This window comes from Neospora caninum, chromosome IX, assembly GCF_000208865.1.
Source record: "Neospora caninum Liverpool complete genome, chromosome IX".
Classification (NCBI taxonomy): domain Eukaryota; phylum Apicomplexa; class Conoidasida; order Eucoccidiorida; family Sarcocystidae; genus Neospora; species Neospora caninum.
In genome coordinates this window covers 1,455,135-1,474,646 of record NC_018390.1, presented here as the reverse complement: position 1 = coordinate 1,474,646, position 19,512 = coordinate 1,455,135, and the positions used below count along the sequence as shown (strand labels likewise).

The 19,512-nt window shown below is 57.3% G+C and overlaps 2 protein-coding genes across 2 annotated transcripts; both read left to right on the top strand.

Moving 5' to 3' along the window:
• Positions 1-685: 685 nt before the first annotated feature.
• NCLIV_040320 (putative ubiquitin-activating enzyme) lies at positions 686-6,855 on the top strand (the record flags this gene model as incomplete). The annotated part of the gene is made up of 11 exons (XM_003880941.1): positions 686-772; positions 928-982; positions 1,495-1,687; positions 2,481-2,598; positions 2,979-3,128; positions 3,277-3,334; positions 3,739-3,788; positions 4,021-4,131; positions 4,802-5,368; positions 6,355-6,425; positions 6,741-6,855. 11 exons carry the CDS (start codon positions 686-688, stop codon positions 6,853-6,855), a joined length of 1,575 nt encoding a protein of 524 aa, XP_003880990.1.
• A 4,396-nt stretch (positions 6,856-11,251) lies between these two features.
• NCLIV_040310 (conserved hypothetical protein) lies at positions 11,252-18,991 on the top strand (the record flags this gene model as incomplete). The annotated part of the gene is made up of 5 exons (XM_003880940.1): positions 11,252-12,808; positions 13,195-13,522; positions 13,906-14,813; positions 15,569-17,780; positions 18,066-18,991. The coding sequence occupies 5 exons, from the start codon at positions 11,252-11,254 to the stop codon at positions 18,989-18,991; spliced, it is 5,931 nt and encodes a 1,976-aa protein (XP_003880989.1).
• Positions 18,992-19,512: the final 521 nt, after the last annotated feature.

The following is a 19,512-nucleotide window of genomic DNA, read 5'->3' as shown; positions in this document are numbered from 1 at the left end:
CAACAGAATCACTGGCATGGTACGGCACCTATACCGTCCACAGTCCTCCTCCACGCGCAATGGCATGAATTGCACACCGAGCAGATGCGTGACATGTCATTCATCTCCCATTGAACCTGGCCTCGCGCACTATCCGTCTCATCTTCTCATCTCTTTGTCCAGTTCAGCAGCCTCATCTCGTCTTTCTTTCCATGTTTCTCTGCTCCGTTTTCCTCTCTTCGCTTCTTTCGTGGAGTAGTCACCCCCGACCGTCTGTGTAGTTACACTTTGGTTTCTCTGTTTCGGTCCAGTCTACTGACTCCCCTCATCCGCCGGCTGCTGCATCATAAGCAGCGCCGCGTATTCTTCCTCTTCTGATATATTCGGCGACAAAAAAATGAGCGAAGCAAAGGAAGAGCGAGACCGGGGCTGCGCGTACCGTGTCGTGGCGCAGTCCAACTCAGACCCTGACTATCACCTGAACTGCCTTCTCCGTCGGCCACAAGCTTTCGCACCTCCTCAGTTCGAACCCGGAGCAGAGGTATAGCTTCAATCAGAGGTGAAAGAAACACCAGGCCGACCCTTACCCATTGTAGCGATCTGTCTTCTCTCTCAAACGAATCACGAAGAACACGAGACGAGCCATTGGGAAAAAAGACAGGCCTAGGGAAGAGTGAGACGGCTGAAGAAGAAGGAACTGGAGGGGATGACGGCAGAGGGCCAGGAAGACATGGAGAACCCGACTGGGAAGCTAACGCGAAATGTCAAGGAAAGACAAGAAGCGCGTGATGAGGTATTGAAAGGGAGACAGAAGACCATAGTCACGTGTTGTTGCCTTTCCGTCTCTATTTTTGATGTCCCCCTTGTTCGACATGCCTTTGACTTCTGTCAAATCCCCTTCTTTTTCTTACGCCCGCTTCGAATGTTTGTCTTCATCTTTGTTCTCAGACAATCAGCAGACTGCGAGACACACATGTTCTTGTCGTCGGTGCCGGAGGCCTAGGTAAGCTACGTTTTTATTTTGCTGGTGGACTTCCGTCACCGCCCGCGTCTATTTCCGTATCGTTGCCGAGTGACCCCATATCTGCACAGGCGCTTATACCATATCCATACGTACATCTGTATATGTTCCGATTTGTCTTCGTATACAAGCTAATGTAAACTTACGTGGACCGATACTCTACTGCGCCCGTTGCTCATGCCAACATGGATACGTGCTGGAAGATCTCCGTTTAAAACAGAGGCTCATATGCAGATACATTTGGAAATCTGCTTCTAAACACGAGTACGTACCTACTACGCGTACGCAAGGACGTGTATATATATATATATATATATAGTTGTATATCCATCTTCTTTGCTTGTCAAGAGGCAATTCTTGTTTCTTCTAAGCACTTTCCAGCGCAAAAAGGCGTCTTTGTTTCCCTCTTTCGCATCCCACAGTCTGACTTCTCTATCGCCTCTCCTCAGTCTTCCGTGCCGGTGTCTTTCATTTTCTTTCGCCATTACGCTCAGGCTGCGAGGTGCTGAAGTGCCTCTGTTTGTCGGGCTTCCGCCGAATCGACGTCATCGACATGGACACGATTCACGTGACCAATCTTCACAGACAGTTTCTCTTCCGGGACAAGCATGTGGGGCGTCCGAAGGCGCAAGTGGCTGCTGAGGCGCTGAATGCGCAGTATGCCCACCTCAATGTGCATGTGACAGGGTGCGCAAACGCCTGCTCTTTCACAGACGAGACACCGCCTTTCTGGGCACCAGCAGGCTGCTGGGTTTGAGGGTGCATGCGTCGAGTCGTCTTCGAAACGAAGCGTTTGGAGCATCTGCGGTGCATGCTACTATGAAACGGCTTTTCGTAGAGCATTGGCTTTTCGTTTTGCTGGTTCAAGGGCGCCGTCTAGGGTTCAGGGGTTCGGTTTCTGACAGCCGTCACCCGCCTCTCGACACGAAATAGTCGCGACTCGACAGTGCGGGGAAGGCGACAAAGATAAATCAGCAGACGAGCACCTGGACACACATAGAGACATCTTCGTCCCCCTATATAGTCGTAGTGCTGTGCAGACGTGCACTTGAAAATGCACCGATACACCAACCTACTTATATATATATATATACGTGTGTATAAATGTGTAGGTTTCCGCATGTGCGTGGGCGCTTGGATGCGTGGATGCTCTCACTGTGTATCCTGCCTTTTCGGCATCGCTTTTCCTCCGCGCTCGAGTTGGCGACGCAGGGAGCGGGGCGCAGCGGCACGAAGAGAAGGGAAACGCGGACATGTTCTGTAGGTCTTCCCCCTCGTTTCCTTGACTCTTCGTCTCTCCGGCGGCCCTCTGACCGGAGACATTTTTCCTGGAAGAGACAAAAGTGTGTGGGGTTTTGAGGGACGGTGTCCAGTTCGCTTGCAGCTTCGGTTTCGCCGGTTTCAGCGGGGGGGGGGGGGGGGGAACCCTTCGCCGTCCCGTCAGGGTCTCGATTTTGTCGACTTTTTTTCGAGTTTCCAGGCATGTGGGTCGCCTAGAGGAGAAGAACGAGGACTTCTACCGCCAGTTCCACATCATCGTTTCGGGGCTCGACAGCATCGAAGCTCGCCGGTGGCTGAACGCCATGGTCCACAGTCTGGTGAGAGTGGAGACGGGGGAGGAATGGAGAGGAGGGGCAGCGGACAGTGCGAAGGCGCGCGACCACCAGACTTCCAGTTGCACACTCGCCACCACAGAGGCAACAAAAAAACGAAACGGCGGGACCAGCGAGAGGGGTGTGCAGCATCCGCGGGCCGTGATGAGCCACGAAACATGCGGAAGCTCGACACCCCTGAAAGAGAAACTCTCTCACGCGTCGCGGGGAAGTGGGGCGGAGGCGGAGGGAAAAAAGAGCCCACATTTTCCGGTCTCTGAAGCAAAAACACGGTGGGACTGGGGAAACCTGCCGGAGCACGTGTCTCGCCGCCGTGTGGATCTTTCACCAGCTTTCGTCCACGCTCGCGTTCCGTGTCTCTGCAGGCGGAAACAGGCGAAGACGGAGAAGTGGATTTGAGCTCGTGCATTCCGCTCCTGGATGGAGGCAGCGAGGGCCTCAAGGGGCAAGCACGGTGCATCTTCCCCTTCGTGACCTCCTGCTTCGAGTGCTCACTTCAGAGTTTTCCGCCACAGGTCCGCGAGGCGCCTGGCAAAGGCGAAGAGACAGACACACACGCACCGCAGAGAAGACGGGAGACGGAGTTCGCAACTCCTGCGTCGCGCTCAGAGTCCTGCGACACTCTTTTCTCCTTTTCCTGTCGGACTGCGCGCTCTCTCGCAGACCACCTACCCGCTGTGCACGCTTGCGGAGACGCCGCGGCTTCCCGAGCACTGCATCGGTGAGTCTGGCGGCGGGAGAAGAAAGGCCTGCGTGGAGGCGAGAGGTGAACGCGCAGCACAGGCGGATCGAGTCTAGAACGGAAACAGACGGCGGCTTGTGGCGGCTGCAGTGTTGGACCAGCTGAGGGCCGGGCTGCCTCCTCCTGTGCCCTGCTCGTCTACCGTGAGGACCGCGTCTCCTTGTAGAAGTCTCCCTCACGTGCGCTCTTCATTCCGGGCTCGTCGCCCCCGTCCGCTCTAGGAAACACCGGCCGTTCCCCAGCGCGGGAGGAACCACCCAGAGAGGAACCGATGCTGGAGACAGGATCAGCAAGCGAACCGAAGAGAAGGCGGAAGAAGGACACGTCCGGCGTCAGCTTAAGATAAAAGGCGAATCGGATTCAACTGTGTGTTTCCTGCGCAGAGTACGCCATGCTCGTTTTGTGGACGCAGCAGTTCCCCGGCCGCGAATTTGTAGGTTCAAAGCATGCTTCGTTGCCTTTAGAGGCTTCCCGGCCTCGGTCGCCGTCGCAAAGGCATCATGTCGATGGAGGCAGCGATTTGTCTCTCTAGAGAGACGACTAGCACATCACAGAGAGAACCCGTCGACGGTGTTTCGGAGATACTTATTTGGCGTCACGGGCGAAGCGTGCGTCTCTCGCCTTTGTCGATTATTGCGAGTCTTCTCGTCCTTCCATTTTTTTAGGATGCAGACGACACTGAGCATCTGCAGTGGGTCTACGAGCGTGCGAAGCAACGAGCGGAGACATTCAAAATTCCAGGCGTCACCTATCGCTTGGCGCTCGGCGTCACGAAAGTAGGAGAGGGCGAGCTTCGAGAAAAGGGGGAATGTTCAGTTTTCGTATTTGCCCAGTGCGGCGCTTAGGAGCAAGAGACATGCCAGAGTCTCGCGTTCGTCTCCACAGCTGTGCTGTTGAGGCCCCGGACTCCGCTCGTTCTCCCTCCTTCGCTTCGCGTTTGTGCCTCTAATCCCTTTCAATTTCCCTCGCCTCCTCTCGCGTCTCTCACCTCCGGAGGCCTGTCTCTTTGTGATGGGTTCGTGGGTCGGGTCTCCTTTCTCGCCCGACTCGCTCTTTGGAAAACTGCGAGCCTCTTCCCCTGCCTCTCCGTTGCATGTACATCTGCATCTCTGCAGCAGCTTCACCATCTTCACCATCTTCATCTCGTTCTTCTTTCGTCTTCGCCTGCAGTTCAGCAGCTACCGAGCTGTGGCGCGTCGGCGCCGGAAACAGGGACACGTCCCGCACTCTTGCAGATGTTTTCCGGCTTTTCTCACCTGCCTTTTTTTTGTCCTGTCTCTGAACTGGGTCATTTGTGCTCACTTCGTTCTGTTCCGTCTCGCTTGTCGCGTCTTTTCGCTTTGATCTCCCTTTCCACTCCTTTTTCTCTCTTTCCTCTCCTGTTTCTCTCTTCTCGCTTTTCACGTCTTCCAATGCGTTCTCGCCTTCCTCGGCCTGTGTATCCAGCGCATTATTCCTGCAGTTGCCAGCACGAACGCGATCATCGCCGCCATGCTCGTTGAAGAGGCGCTGAAAATCGCGACTTTCTGCGTTTGCAGTTCACACGACGCTCGCGTCGCTGGTCTCGACTCTCCGTCTCCGACCCCCTCTGGGCCTTCGACTTCGTCTCCCTCGTCGTCTTGTGAGCAGAGCTCAGAAGAGCGGAAGAAGTTCGACAGTCTTCTTCACGAAGACCGGCTGCTTGCGGAGTCTCAGCCTTCCTCTTGCCCGTCTTCGTCGCTCTGTGGAGGGGACCCTGAATCTGGCGTCCCCGGTGAACGGGAAGAAAGCGCGTCGACGCAAACGCAGGAAGGACTGAAGAGCATGCGAGAGCTGGAGTCGCCTCGCGTTGCCTCTGCTTTGCATGACGAAGACGCACCGGGAGATGCCCCAGACGACGGAGGAGGAGGGCGCAGAAGGGAAGCGACTAACGGCACCCCCGGCGCAGAGGAGTTATCTGGCGTTCAAAATTACATCATGTACATGGGCGAGACCGGCATCTACACGCATACCTTTGAGTATGCGAAGAAACCGGTATAGAAACGTCATCTACGCGTTTTGCCAACCTACGTATGAGCACGGAGGTCGTCGTACTTACTCATTTGGCGCGGCATCAAGAGCGTACTTTCTCTCTCTCTGAATGGACATATACATACAGATATATCTATGTATATATATATATATAAATAGGTATGTATACGTGTATACATGCAAATATATATATATATATATATACAGAAAGGTACATTGGAATTTGTGTCTGCGTGTGTTGGATCGGTAGTGTGTGTTTCCCTTGCTGTATGCATGTTGAACGTCGATCGCCTACGCATAGGGACGCCTCTCGCCTGCTTGTTTTGCGCCGACGGGCGTCTGGCTTTGTGTGTCTCCGCATGCACGGAAGTTCCCTTTTGCCTGGATGAGTGTCTTGTTCAGGACTGCGTGATTTGCAGCGGGAGAGGAGCGATGAAGAGGGTAGTCGATGCAGATGAGACTTCGCTTCAAGATTTGCTGCAACTCCTTTCACAAGACCCCACGCTGAATCTCCAGAGCCCAGGCATCTCAAGCTCAACGGTACTACGCCCACAAATATATATATATATATATATATATATAATGAGAGTACTTCTCTCAGAGGTGTGCACTTAACTCTGTCTCTTTGAGACAGCTGCGTCCAGGTGTATAAATGTGTATTTTTGTCGCGTTGAGATACCATCACCCCCTGCTGCTCCCTCTTCGCCCTGTCACCAGAGGGCCTCCAGATCCAGCTGCGAAGACACTGAGGAGCGGGTGTTGGTCCGCTTATGTTTGTCTGTGCGTGTGTCTTTATGCTTGCTTTTTCCAGGGGATTCTGTGTTTTCCTGTCCGAAAAAGAGTGCACGTGTTTTTGCTTGCAGGTGTAGATCCACGTGTGTTGCTTTCCAGTTGGGTCTCTAGCTGCGCTGTACACCACTGGAGTATTCCCAACTTTGTGTGTAACGCTCTGCACAGTCTGTTGCGTTGTGTCTGTTTGGCCTGTCCAGGCGGTTCTTTTTCTGCAGAAACCACCTCAGCTTCGCCGGCAGTTGGAGGCGAACCTACCCAAGACTCTGCGGTGAGGAAACCGTCTCTGTTTTTGCGTCGTTTGCTGTTTTCACTTCTCGAGCGGGCGCTGGAGTGGAGACGCTCTGCGGCATGTGCTTGTATTGGCTCTAGGCGTCATTTCTGCGTTCACGCTGAAGAAAAAACGCCCGAGTTTGTGTGCTTCGTGGCAAAGTCGGCAGAGCTCGCCCCAGCCGCGGAAGAAAGCAGACCAGCTGGAGTGCTGTACCTGCCCCGTCCCGTCCTTTGCTTTGTTGGCTCAAATCGAAGCAGTTGCCTTGAGAGGAGATCCGCAGCTTTGTCATGATCTTTCTCCTGTTTTTTCCAGAGAGCTCGCGGAGGCAGACCTGCTCAAAGAAGGAGAAGAGCTCCTCGTCACTGACGCCGCCCTGCCATCGACACTGCGCCTGCGTCTTTTCTTCGAATCAAAAGTACCTGCGTAATCCGCGGCAAGGAGGGGGAACCCTACTGACCCGGGTAATCTTTTTGCTCGCACTCTGCATGCTTAGACGCGCTGGCCGGAGAAGTGGAACTCGGTCACCTCCGGAATTTGCATTTGGGATCCAGAAAGAAAGCGGACCGGAACACGCAGGCGTTCTGTGGTTCGTTTTGTGTGGAAGAAGGAACTCAGGATCATAGACAGAAACGCGTCGAGGGGAAGGGGCTAAACAGGCATAGACGATCAGGACAAGATTACGGTGTAATTCCGTGTGGGCCAGAGAGTCGGAGTCGAGAGTCGAAGAGGCGGGAGGGAAGAGAGGAGGCAGCCGGGACAAGAGGAACAACTGACGGACTTTCTCAGAAGAGTTGAGGGATCTGTTGACAAACGCGATTTCGTGGCGACAACGGGGCACGGTGGAGACCGCAAACCCGCTCTCCGTTCTCGCGTTCGGGGTGTCCGTGGGGCCGCAAGGACAGCCGTGTGTTTCCCGACTCTTTTGTTCCGTAAAGAAACCCATTTTGTTAAAGCATTCCGCGCTCACGGCTGTTTCCGTCCGTGACGATGCCGAAAGCACTGTCCGTTTCCCAAGAGAGATGCAGTAAAGAACGCTCCTCTCTGCACTGCCTCGACGTGGGAGCGCGACACTGGGGAACGCGTGGAGCAGCTCTAAGCCATGTGTGTCTGGTGTTTGGTTGCGATCACGGGGAGTTCCGAAATCTCTCGAAGATCGGAAGTCGCCTGCGTTTCCATCCACGAGGAAAGGCAGAAGGGAAGTCCAAGCGGAGTCGATCTAGGCACAGGCGTACAGCGACTTAAAATTGGGCGTTCCAGCATTTGTGCAGTTTTTTTTTCTGGATATGGGTGGCGGCATGGCCACATGCCGGCGCCATTCGTCGGCAACATTCCTAGCTTTGTTTTCCGCGGCCTCTGGTTTTTCTCTCGGCGCCCACAACCCATCAGACCAGTAGACACATCGATGAAGGGAGGTTTTGCGCTGAGGTAGCCGCACACACGCAAAGGCGTCGCGAGTCTGTTTCCCTAGATATTTAGAGCGGGATCTCCACATCCAGGACGGAAGTCAGTTAATCGGATTTTCGTCTCACTTCTCAGCCGTCGCCCCCCACGTGTGCACGAGAGACTTCACACGTGCTCCGAGCTCGGTGGATGTTTGGTTCGCTCCATGAGCCTCCAGCAGTTCTCAACGGTTTTTGTGGCCGCCCCATTTTGTTGGAGCTGTGGCCTCGCCCGCCAGGCGAGTGTCTCAACGGACTGAGTCTTCTGTCGCTCTCAGCTTCACTTGGAACGATCGCTTGTGACCAGCAGGAACCGCGAAACCAGAGAACAGTTCCTCGCCAGCTCGACTGAGGAGCACCTGGAGCCGAAGGCGCGGCGCTTTTTGCGCTTACTCTGGAAACGAATCAACAAGCAAGTTCCTTCCCCGAATAGTCTTTCCCCGAATTGTGTGGTCCTTTCCTTGCCACCTCGCCGAAAAACCAGAAATGTGTGGGACACCGAATACCACAAGAAAAGAGGGACAGAGATAGCGGCGTTTTCCAGGAAACATCGACAGCCGGTTAGCTGACCTGACGAGCCTCGGCGAAGCCCTCTGAGGTGTTTGAGAAGATGAACGGCACCACGTGGGACTGTCGAGATCAGGACACAACGGAACTAGAAAGCGGATGTTCAGAAGCAGGCACGCTGCCTCCGGGTAGCCGATGGAACGCGCCCAGAGTGGGTTCAGGGAAACCGGGAAACTCAACGTTTCTCGCAGGCTCCTTTCACGCAGCGTTGTTCATCGGCCTGTAGCCCAATCAAGCGGCTGCTCATGTCTCAGCGGAGACTCTCGTGGCAGTGCTCTTTGGCCCGTAAATGGCCTCGCGCAATTTTTGCCAAATTATGTCCCTGGCGTCTGTGTTCCGTCACAGGGGCCACCACGCCCAGAAGAGAGTCCTGAAAAACGCGGATTCTGATGAGGTTCCGGCACGTCGACCTGTGTCGCGGTGAAGCGCTGCTCCTGGAGTTTGGGTCACCAACGCTTGCCCAGGCGCTTTCTGCAGAGTGACTCTCAGTCATTCACCAGAGGGCGTCCATCAGTCTTGTGGCCTTTCAAGGCACCTGTGTGGTGTCCGCACCAGAAAAATCTGCGCACGCAGCGACTCGGCCGTTTTCAGACCCCCGATACCTTATTTCCCCTTGCTCGTGCTCACGAGACCGTTCGAACCACACTCCATCGCCAGCAACAGCACGGCGAGGCGCCGTCGACAAGCCGCTTCGCACAGATGACAGGAAGCCGTTCCCGAGAAACTGAGTTGCACCAGGCATTGCACAAGAGCTCGGGTGATTGGCGGGCGGCTTGCTTGCCCCAGAAAACAGGAAACATCTGCGATTGGTGCTCGTCGCCTCCGTTTTTTCTCGCTGCTAATACGAGTGGTAACAGTAGTCCATAGATTACGCCTAGAGCATAACCGATGTGGAATAAACTTAATGTCGTAGGATTTTGAAATCCAACACTTTTAGCTTTTCGTTTTGTGTTAGGAGACCAGCGGGACGGAAGCGGGACGAAGCTGGTGTTCGCTACGCGATCCCGGCCTCTCGTGCCTGATCTGACCGCCACCGTTAGCCCTGTCACTTGACGTCCTCTCCAACACAGAACAAGCCTGCGCGACACCGATGATCGCGTTCGGGTTACAACAATGGGGAATGAAGCGTTCTGAGCCCCTGTGCCTTCCCTTGTGGCCACTACGCCGCTTTACGCTTCCTGATTCTTCCTCGCAGACACTCTCGGGCACATTGAGCGGTACTGTCGGGAGACACTTTACAAAAGAGAGGCCTGTGCACCGGGAATGGACGATCTGGATGGAGGAATCGTGTTTTGGAGGATTAGCTAGAAGGACACTGCAGAGTGGTAAGTCGAGTGCAAGCGTCATGCAGCCTTCCTTTGTTGTGTTTTCTGCACGAAAGGTACCAATCACATCGTGCGCCGAGCCAGCGGGCGTGCATATGTCGGGGAACTAATGGCGTCTTCGTTGTCGGCAGGTTATCGCTTTTGAAGCTACATTGACTCTCTCCTAGGCCTGGTACTGGGACTCGCGAAACACTTCCAGGGTCAATACAGCTCCACTCGAAGAATACACGCGGTAAGTTCATCCAGAACGGTGGCAGGGTTTCAAAAAAATTCGGATGATCACGAAATTCCGCCCGAGTCATTGCCTTTTTTGTTGGCAAGATGCCCTCGCGGGCTGCGTCCTTCCTGGTCCTTGAAAGCCCCTTCTTCTCTGTAGACGGTCAACACCATGTAGCAACACCAGGGGGTTAAACCAAACTTCTTTCCCTCGATGTCGTCTCACAGGCACCCGACACACTCCGTCCAGGCAGGGCCAATACACTTTGTTCTGCATCCGCGCAGGTTCCTCGTCTGTTTTTGAGCAACCGCGACAGCTGGAAGACTTAGACCCACACGATCCAACTCGCGAAGGAAACTTATGCCTTTTTTTTCCACGGCCTCTCTGCCCCAATCGATCTTTTCCGCTTTATGCCCCTGCAGGGTGTCTCTACAACTGTAGAGGGCTGTTTGCATGCATTCACGCGCTGTCGAGTTGGGTCGTGCCGGCTTCAATTCGTTCCGTTTTCTTTTCGCGTCTTCATATGGCGCTTCTTTCTGGCTTTCCCTTGTCTCGAGCTTCTTTCCTTTCCGCTCTTCGCTTTAGTTGCATCGCTTCCGGATTCCTTCACGATTCTTTCCGCAAACGACTCTCCCCGAGACCTCCCGTGCTCTCTTGCCCGCTTCAATAGAGCGCATTTTTTCCAACGGGCCCCCCGCGCGCCTTTTTTGTCGAACCCGCATGTCTTCTTGCCATGCATGGTTGTGTGCTCAGCAGGTTCTCTGCCTCGCGAACTCGCATCCAGGCTCCTCTGTTGGTCGAAAGGGCCGCTCGTCGGCTCTTCAGCGCACAACAGTTCTCACTTCCGCCAGCGCAAGAAGAGCTGCGGGGGACAGTGTCCCTTTTCTTCACCCGCTTTCTTCGTGTGTCTCTCGTCTATCTCGCCTTCGTTTGTGTCTGTCCTTCGTCTCTCTGTCCTTGGTCTGGCCTCTCGCTTCCGCTCTTCGCTGCTTCCTCCTCTGCCGTTTCTCGACTGTGTGACTTCCGCCTGGTCCTTTTCCCCCTGGAGGCTTCCGTGACCCTGGAGCTCGGCTCGCCGGCTGTAAGCTGCGTCAGAGTGACAACGCACACACGAGACTCGGGATGCGTGGACACCGGCACGGAAGAGAGAGAGCGAGAAAAAAAACACGAAGCGCGAGGGGAAGAGAGGGAGAGAGGTCTCCTCTCTTCTCTGCTTCGTCGCTGCTGCCTCTCCCTCTGCGTTCTCGCCCTTAGAAGCTCTCTGACCGGTGCAATATGTATCCGCCGCCTTCTCTGCCGGGGCGAGCCCCCGCGCCTCCCGACTCTGCTCCCCCGCCGCCTCAGGGGTTTCTGAGGCCGTCGCCCTCGTCCTTTCCTCGGCCTCCCGCCTACTTCCCGGCTCCTCCTGCCGAGGGCGGAAGGGCGAGCGGAGGCGCTCAGCGCGGCGCTCCGCCGCCTGCCTTCTTCTCTTCCCAGACCCAGTTCGCGTCGACATATGCCGTTGCCTCTCAGCCTCTGCCGCCTCCGGACCCGCACGAAGTCTTCGGAGGCCGCCCAGGAGCAGCCGCGTTCTCTGCTGTGTCCAACACCATGTCTGCCTTCGCAAGCTTTTCTTCCTCCGCCACGCCCGGCTCCAGGAGGAGTCCCACCGCCTCAGGGGCGCGCATGCATGCGACGAACCTCGCGGGGCTGCGCAGCGGGGTCGAGCGTCGCCAGCTGGGCCCCGGGGGCTCTTCGCAGAGCTGCGCGCCCGAGGGCCTTCCTCCAAAAGAAGAGCTTGCGTCCGGTTTTGGCTATTTTGGACAGCCGCGCGACGCAGAGGGAGGCTTTCGCGGATACGAGGCCGAACGCTTCAACCCCGAAACCACTGACCCTCTCTCCCGCCACCCTGGCCTCTCCTACGGGGCGCACGCCTCCCTAACTCAGGTTCATGGTCATCAGTTTCCGCCCTTCTCCTCTCCCTTTCCTTCCTCTGCCTCCGCTGCATGCACTGGCGTCCCTGCTGGACCTGGGTTCGAAATCGAGACCGAGGGCGGCTCTCTCGCTCAGGTGTACGTACAGGGGAAGAGCCGTTACGGCGTTTCTTCCCAGTCTGGCCAGAGGTGGGGGCCTTCCGACGAGACAGAAGGTTCGGGTGCCGAGCGAAGAGAAGGCGCAGGCTCGGCTCTTTCTTCGCTTCCGCCGAAGCTCCAAGCTGACGGGTACTACGTGCCCAGGACGGGTTCTGCGCAGTCGGATTTCCACTTCTCTGGTGTGCGTCCAGGCCACCTGGGAGGCGACATCCCCCCGCCTCCCGCGCATGCCGACACCGTTCCGCCCGCGATGGGCGTGCCGCTCTCGCAGCGCATGCAATTTGCTGCGGATGTGGCAGCGCCTGCTTCTTCGCGTCCGCTGCCGGTCGCATGCGGCGCGGCGCCTCGGTCTGAAGGCCGAGAGAAACCGGACGACACGGCCGACAGAGACAGAGAGCTCAGCTGCTTCTACGACTCTGGACGGGATCCGCGCGTGGTGTATGGAGCACGGAGCAGGCGCGCAGGGGGAAGTGGCGGCGAGGGGAAGGCGACTCTCTTCGACGCTTCTTTCCCCTTCGCTGGCATTGAGCGCGGCCTCGACCTGCCACGGACAAAGGAAGACAAAGCGGAGGACAAAAGAGGCGCCGCGCTGCCAGGCGACGCCCGGGCCGCACCGCTGGTTAAGACAGAGAAAGACGCGGGAACCTCCCAGCGAAGCGAAAAGTTAACGAAAGAATGGAAACCTGTCAACCTGCTGCCTCTCCAGTTGGAACCTGTAGACCGAGTTGACGATGCACTCCACTCGCCCTTGCTCCCTGACGTAGGAACGCCGCGAAACGCATATGCAAGGCCTTTTTTACAAATACATGTACCGACGTGTATATATGTGTATAGTAACGGCCTATAAATATATTTGCCCGAATAGGTGAAGCAAACATGGTTGACAATGTCATCCATAGAGACAGGCAGGCGACCGGCACACAGAAACAGAGGGACTAACAACTCGGGATCCAGTATAGCCATGCAGGTAAACATACGTGAATACCCATTTGCACGAATACATCCATATATATATATATATATATATATATATATTATTTTTTATATATGGGTGCGGTTTTTTGCACTTTGGGAGGCCGTGTTGCGTCGCCGTGTTGAAAAGGAGTCTCTTTTGTCTGTTCTTTTGCTTTCGGCTTTCCTTCTCAGATCGACAGTCTGTGCGATCCGTACACGTGCTCGAGCGCGCTCGCCCTCGAAGCCGCCACCCCGTTGGGCTCTGACGACGAGGCAGGCTTCGTCGGCTCCGAGAGGCTCGAGAAGAAGCGCGCAGACAGAGACAGGTCTCGCGTCGCAGAGAAGGCGCAGGCCAGCGAAGCAGCAGACAAGACACACACGCAAGCTCAGGGGGAAAAAAAGCTGCGATTCCTCTCGTGTGCCGATCCCCTTCAAGCGGTGTGGCGTCTCCCGCTGGAACGCTTCAACCCCTGTCTGCTTGTCCCACGAATTGTGTGCGAGGAGGAGGGCTGGCTGCCAGGTGCGTTTTTCAGTGCACACCGTAAACGGCCTGCACGCATTCCTAGGTGTACACCTATATATGTGCATGCATCTCTTCCCCTGTACACGTCCACATATACAAGTATAAATACATGCATATATATATATATATATATTGTGGTCATGAGATTTCCTGGGGCTATGACCTCCGCCTTCCCAGACGCACGTGTGTCGATAAGTGAGTGTGTATGTGAGTGTTTTCAGGGTGGCGGCAGATTCAGTTGCGCATGCGCCACTGCTTTTATTGCACGTCGCAAAACTGCAGTGTTTCCATCTCGCTGTGCCTCAACCGACGTTTCTTCTTTCCCCGTTCCCTTTTTTGCATGCTTTTTTTGCCGCTCTCCCCCTTTCCGCTGTTTTCAGGGACAACGACTCTGGCCGCGTACGGTTTGCCGCCGGACTTGTCGGCCTCGTTGGTGTGCGAGTTGTTGCTGGATTTGTTTTTCTCTGCTGCGGGGATTTCATGTCCCTCCGCCTCTTCGGCCTCTCCCACTTCGTCCTTTGCCCCGGCGGCTTTCGAGGATCCCGCGGGCGACGATCTCGGCTTTCTGTCGCTCTACGATCCGCTGCTCCCGCCGTCCGCCCCAGCCCTGCTCCCACCGGCAGCTGCGCGTTCGCCTTTCCACGGGTCTCACGATTCGAAAGAAGACGCTTGCGTTTGGCGCCGCTCCCATGCGCCTCCTCAGAAACGGCGCGAGTCGCGCCCTGGATCGCCCTTCTCCCCGCTCTTCTCCTCTCCGAAACAAGATCTGTTTGCCTGGCCTCGGCCGACGGAGAAGCCGCTCATGGCGCATGCAGACGCTGTGGGCCTTGAGCGAGTCGAGTTGATTGTGTCGCGCGCGGACGAGTCGAGTGAGAAATACGCCTTTTCGGACGACTTTGTCTCGCCCTTGCTGCCTGTTTCGCTCTCGAGTGCCTACTCGCCGGCGTCCGCCGCACCGTCCGTGTTCGCCAGGTGCCCAAGTCTGCCTCAGCAGACTCTCCAGACGGGTCGAGAAGACGAGAAGTCCGCGAAGACGCCGTTCGCCGCCGGACTCGTGGGCCGCGCGGGCCCCGGCGCACGCGGCGGCGCAGGCGCCGACATCTTCACGAATCTGAAGAGAAAGTCTGGCCGAGACCTCAGCAGCCATTCCTTTGACTTGCTGCGCAGCCAGCGAGCGAAGGCGAAGAGCGGGAAACCCCAGGAGCTTCCGGGCATGGCCCTCCTCAAGTTTGCTTCCGAAAGAGACGCGAAACGCTTCTGGCTGGTCTTCTCGACGGGGAACTGCCAGGTAGGCCCGAGGCGCGGCGCGAGTTGCAGGGGAGGAGATCGGAAACGAAAAGCTGCTACAGCGCGCGGCAGAAACGCCGGAAAGGACGCAGCGAAACGCCGTCGGAAAATGAACACAGGCCACGCGCGGGCCCAGTCCGCGGACCAGGGCGGCGTCTCTCTTGGCTCTTGCGTTTGTGTGGAAACCTATCTTCCTAGATACCTATAGACGTATATGCGTATGTGAGTGTAGATGTAGATGCATACACAATGCAGATTGAGACAGCACTGAAGGATAGTATAGATCGATGCAGATACAGGCCGACGCCAACAGGTACATGTAGAGAGAGGCCGATGCGTGCGTGTCTGTGCTTTAGGTCTGGGAGATTGGTTTCTCTCTCTTGTGGGATGGAGACGTTCGAGCGGATATCTCAATGCGCGTCGCTCGAATCAGTGCTGAAAAGACGACTTGGCTACCCTCATACATTCGTGTGTGTCTGCTGATTTGTCTGCCGATTAACGCCTCGCGAAAGCGCCCGCCCGCGAATCACTGTGTATGCATATATATGTGTGTTTATATAAATATATATATATATATATATACATATATGTATACATTTGTAGATAGATGTATATATATATATATATATATATATGGATATACGTGGCACAAGTTAGTGCACACATGTGAATATCTACACGTAAGCGTTTGCGTGCAAGGATGCACGTCTTGTCAGGAAAGCGTCTGCTTCGGCATTGCGTGCCTGTGTCTTTCAGGCCTACGGCTACACGCTGCTGCTGTCTCCCGATCCGTCGGGTCTTGCCGTCTACACGGAGGCTTTGGCGTCTTCGGTTTCTTTGTCGGAGTTGCGCGTTCGCGTCGAAACGCTCGGTCCGTTTCCCCTCCAGAGGAAGGCGCCTGGTGTCAAGCCGCTGTCGCCGTCTGCTCTTCCGCTCGCGATGGCTCTCCGGCCGTCCGCCTCTTCGGCCAAGCCGGTAGTCGCCGAGTGTCCCCTCGTCTCCTCCGAGTCGCTGGCCCTGGCCCGGGAGGCCGCGGCGGCGTTGAACGCCGCATGCAGGTGGAACGCGAAGTCGCAAAAGTGTGAGTTTGTGTTTCCAAGCGAAGACGCGCTTCTCCTGCCTTGTGTGGCGCTGCACACCTTTCCGCCTGCATCTGACGGCCACACAGTCACGGCGCTTCTTCTCGCAGTTCCCACGCAGCGTCTGGCTTCTTCCGCGGCTTCCAGAAAAGCGACGGAGACACGTGAAGGGACTCAAGTGGAGCTCCGGCTTCTGCCTCTCGCCGTGCGTGATCTGTGGACGAAGAAGGAGACGCGCTCTGGGTCTGGGCCCGCTGCGCCGGCCACGCGGCCGCTGCCCTCGGGCCGGGGGGCGGGGAAGGCGGGCGGGGCGCATGCAGCTCTCGCAGGTTCAGCTCATCTCACCAAATCCCCTGTCCCGCCGAAAGAGACCGAGACGGCCGGCGCTGCGGCGGCAGGGGAGGCCCTCGAGGCTCACCTCAACTCGATGTTCGAGGCGGCTTCTGGCGGCCAGAAGGGGCTCGCGGAGACAGACGCCGCGGCTGGGAGTGGTGCAGGAGACGCAGGCGTCGGCAGTGGGAAAAGGCGACCAGTCGAAGGCCAGAGTCGCGCCGGGGCCCCTCTCGCCGAGAGGCCGGAAGAGCGAACTGCGGGCAAGGGAGACGAGCAAAAGGGGAGGCAACCATTGTCTCTCGCTCGCGGGGCCAAGCCCCCACCCGTCGTCGCCCAACGCTCGAATGTGTGTGCGGCGAAAAAACGCCCTGGAGCCGGCGCAGCTGGATCTGTCTCCTTTGTCTCCGGGGCTGTGGGGTCTGCAGGGGCCTTGGGGAAAGGGGCACCTGGCGCGGGCGCGGAAGACGCAAAGTCGGATGAGAGTCAAGGCAAGGCGCCGTCAACTCAGCCGCCCGACGGGCCCTCTCTGCATCCTGCAGCTTCGCCCCTCCTCTCCGCGTCAGGTGCGGCTCGAGCTGTCTCAGCCCCTGGAATCCGAGCCGCCGCCGCGAAGTCTGCGATCGGGCGAGGCGGCGTTGGAGGCTTCGCGGGGACTCCGCAGACTCCCGACGGCGCGCCTCAGCGGGGCACAGCTTCGCTACCTTCGCTGGCAGGCAAGGGCGAGGGCCCGAAAGGGGCGAGGGACGGCTCTGTGGGGCGTGCCGCGCCGGGGGCGAGAAGGGACGAGAAGGAGAAGGCCGGTCCGCGGGCCGAGGGTGGCGGCGCAGCTCGAGCGGCGAACCAACGACGGGACCCGAAGCAGGAGAAAGCGAAGAGCGAAGGCAACAGGCGGGGAGGGCCGGCACAGGGCAAGCGGGGCCGCGCGAGACGCCGGGGCTCCTCGGAGAGTGACAGCAGCAGCGAGAGCAGTGAGAGCAGCAACAGCTCGAATTCGAGCGAATCCTCGAGCTCGGATGAACACTCGTCGTCAAGCGAGGACGAGGATTCGCGGAAGCGAAAGAACCGCGGGCCGCGCGACGGACGCAGCTCTCTCGGCGAGGAGAAACGCTCCCCAGTCAAGAAACACCGACTCGTGCGTCACCGCGAAGAAGAGACGGAAGAGTCAGAGGCAGGGTCAGGGGGCGGCGAGAAGCACGCGGGGCAGAGGGAAGAGAAGGAAGAGAAGAAAGGCGCGCGCGGCCGAGAAAGGCGGGAGACTGGAGAGCCTCGTCGCTCGGCGTCTCTGTCCTCCCTTCTGTCGAAGAACGAGGAAGACGGAGGCCCCCCCCTGGCTCTGTTTGGGGAAGATGAAGCTGAGAAGGGCGACGAACCGGAGAGAGACCGCAGTGGACAGGGGAGCGAGGAAGACGAGGACGAGAAGCTGGGCGGGGCAGGAAAGCGAAAACGACCGGGGGTAACAGGGAGAGGAAGGAAGCGCGGTCGAGGCAAACGCGACGAGCCTGCAAAGGCCTCCACGCCACAGCCCGCACCGACAGGAGACACGAAACGCCGACCAGGTGAGAAGGGACGGGCCAGGCCGCAGAGAGCGGAAGACGTGGACAACGCGATAGACGAAAGGCGGCAGTTCGACCGTGCGGAGCCAGACGAATGAGAGAGAAGTCGACAGACAAACGAACTGTGAGATACGTTGTGAATGAGCGAGAACGGAGGAGGTGCTAAACGCGTTGGTGCATCTTCCCAAATCTGCAGCGCGGGGGTTCTCTGTGTTCAACACACACACTCTCTGCTGTATCGTGTTCGTTGTTTCCCTTTCCACTCTGCACGATTACTTTTTGTTTTAGGTCGCGGAGGCAGACGCTCGACGCCCCACAGCGTTCATCTCACGGGCGAGCGCGTGCCTGCCGTAGGCGAGAGGGAGGCCGGCTCCGCGTCCGCCACTTTGCTCGCGTCGCGAGACGAAAAAGGTGTCTCCTTAAAGGAGACACCCCTTCTACCAGCACATGCCCGCCTCTGCTTCTCCCCCACTCGACCCACGACTGGAAACGCTTCGCTTTCATCTCCGTCGCGGCCCTTGATTTCGGGACGAAGCAACGCAGGAGACAGATGCGGAGACAGTGGGGCCGCAGCTGCCTCCTCTCCGCGCGCGAGGACGCCCGAGGACGGCACTGGCGAGGGCGGCGAGGATGGCCGAGGGAGGCCGAGGGCGGAGACACCTCTGTCGGCAGCCCATAGCGGCAGGACCCGAGGGTCGAAACGGCGGCGGAGTGAAGGCAGTCTTCCGCCGCGGCGCTCGATCCGGTTGCGCGGCGACGGGAATTCGGCGTCGCCCTTTTCGCAGATACCACAGGCGCCTTCGTTCCCTGCAGTTCCCGCGTCTCCGCCGTCTGTCTCCTCGCCAGCCTCTGTGGCGAGTGGAGGCGGCGCCGGCGAGATGGGTCTGCTGGCGCGCCGCGGCCGAGTGCCGCAGTCCCCGCGAGCAGGCCGCGTGGGCTCAGGCTCGCCCCATTCGGTGTCTCTGTTTGTGGACGGCGAGGGTGAAGACGCTTCTCCGGGCGCCGAGAGCCTCTCCGGCGCTGCCTCGCCGGGGAGTCGAGGCGACCGACGGAAGGAAGGCAGGACAGGGGACAGCAGCGGGGACGGTGTCTCCGCGTCGGGCGCGGTTGTGGAGTCCAACACTGTGGGGCGACTGTCGGGCCACTCGCCGGCTGGGGACCAAGACGGTGTCGGTTTCCCATCAAAGAGGAAGGGGAAGGGCGCACGCCAGTGAGGAGAGGAGACGCGGGGGAAGGAAGTGGAGCGACAGGGGTTGGAGCAGAGGAGAGACACTGGAGATGAAAGACAGGCGGTGAAGGGAAGAGGCAGGAAAAGAGGGTGGGAAAAGCGCGAGAACCGCTCTCAGAGGACAATGCTACCGTACTGGGAAAGAGCCCAGCGAGGCGATCCTGGAAGTGTAAATCATTGAAACCGCAGAAAGCGAGAAAAGGAGAACAAAAGAGCGAGAAGGGACAGGGAAAAGATACAAAAGTGTCAAAAGAGATGCATGTGAGCGAAGCAGTGACGATCAGGAACCGGAGAGACACCCCAGTGCTCACATAACACTCAACAGTGAAACTAAACTGTGGCTGCAGCTGAAAAAAATTTGATGCATATATGCATGCGTATATATGTATATATATATATATATATATTCAAGCCTATAAGCATATATATATATACGTGTGCATTTATGTATTTAGTAGGATACGAGACACAAATGGATTCCTGGTCATAGTGCATGCATATGTCTGT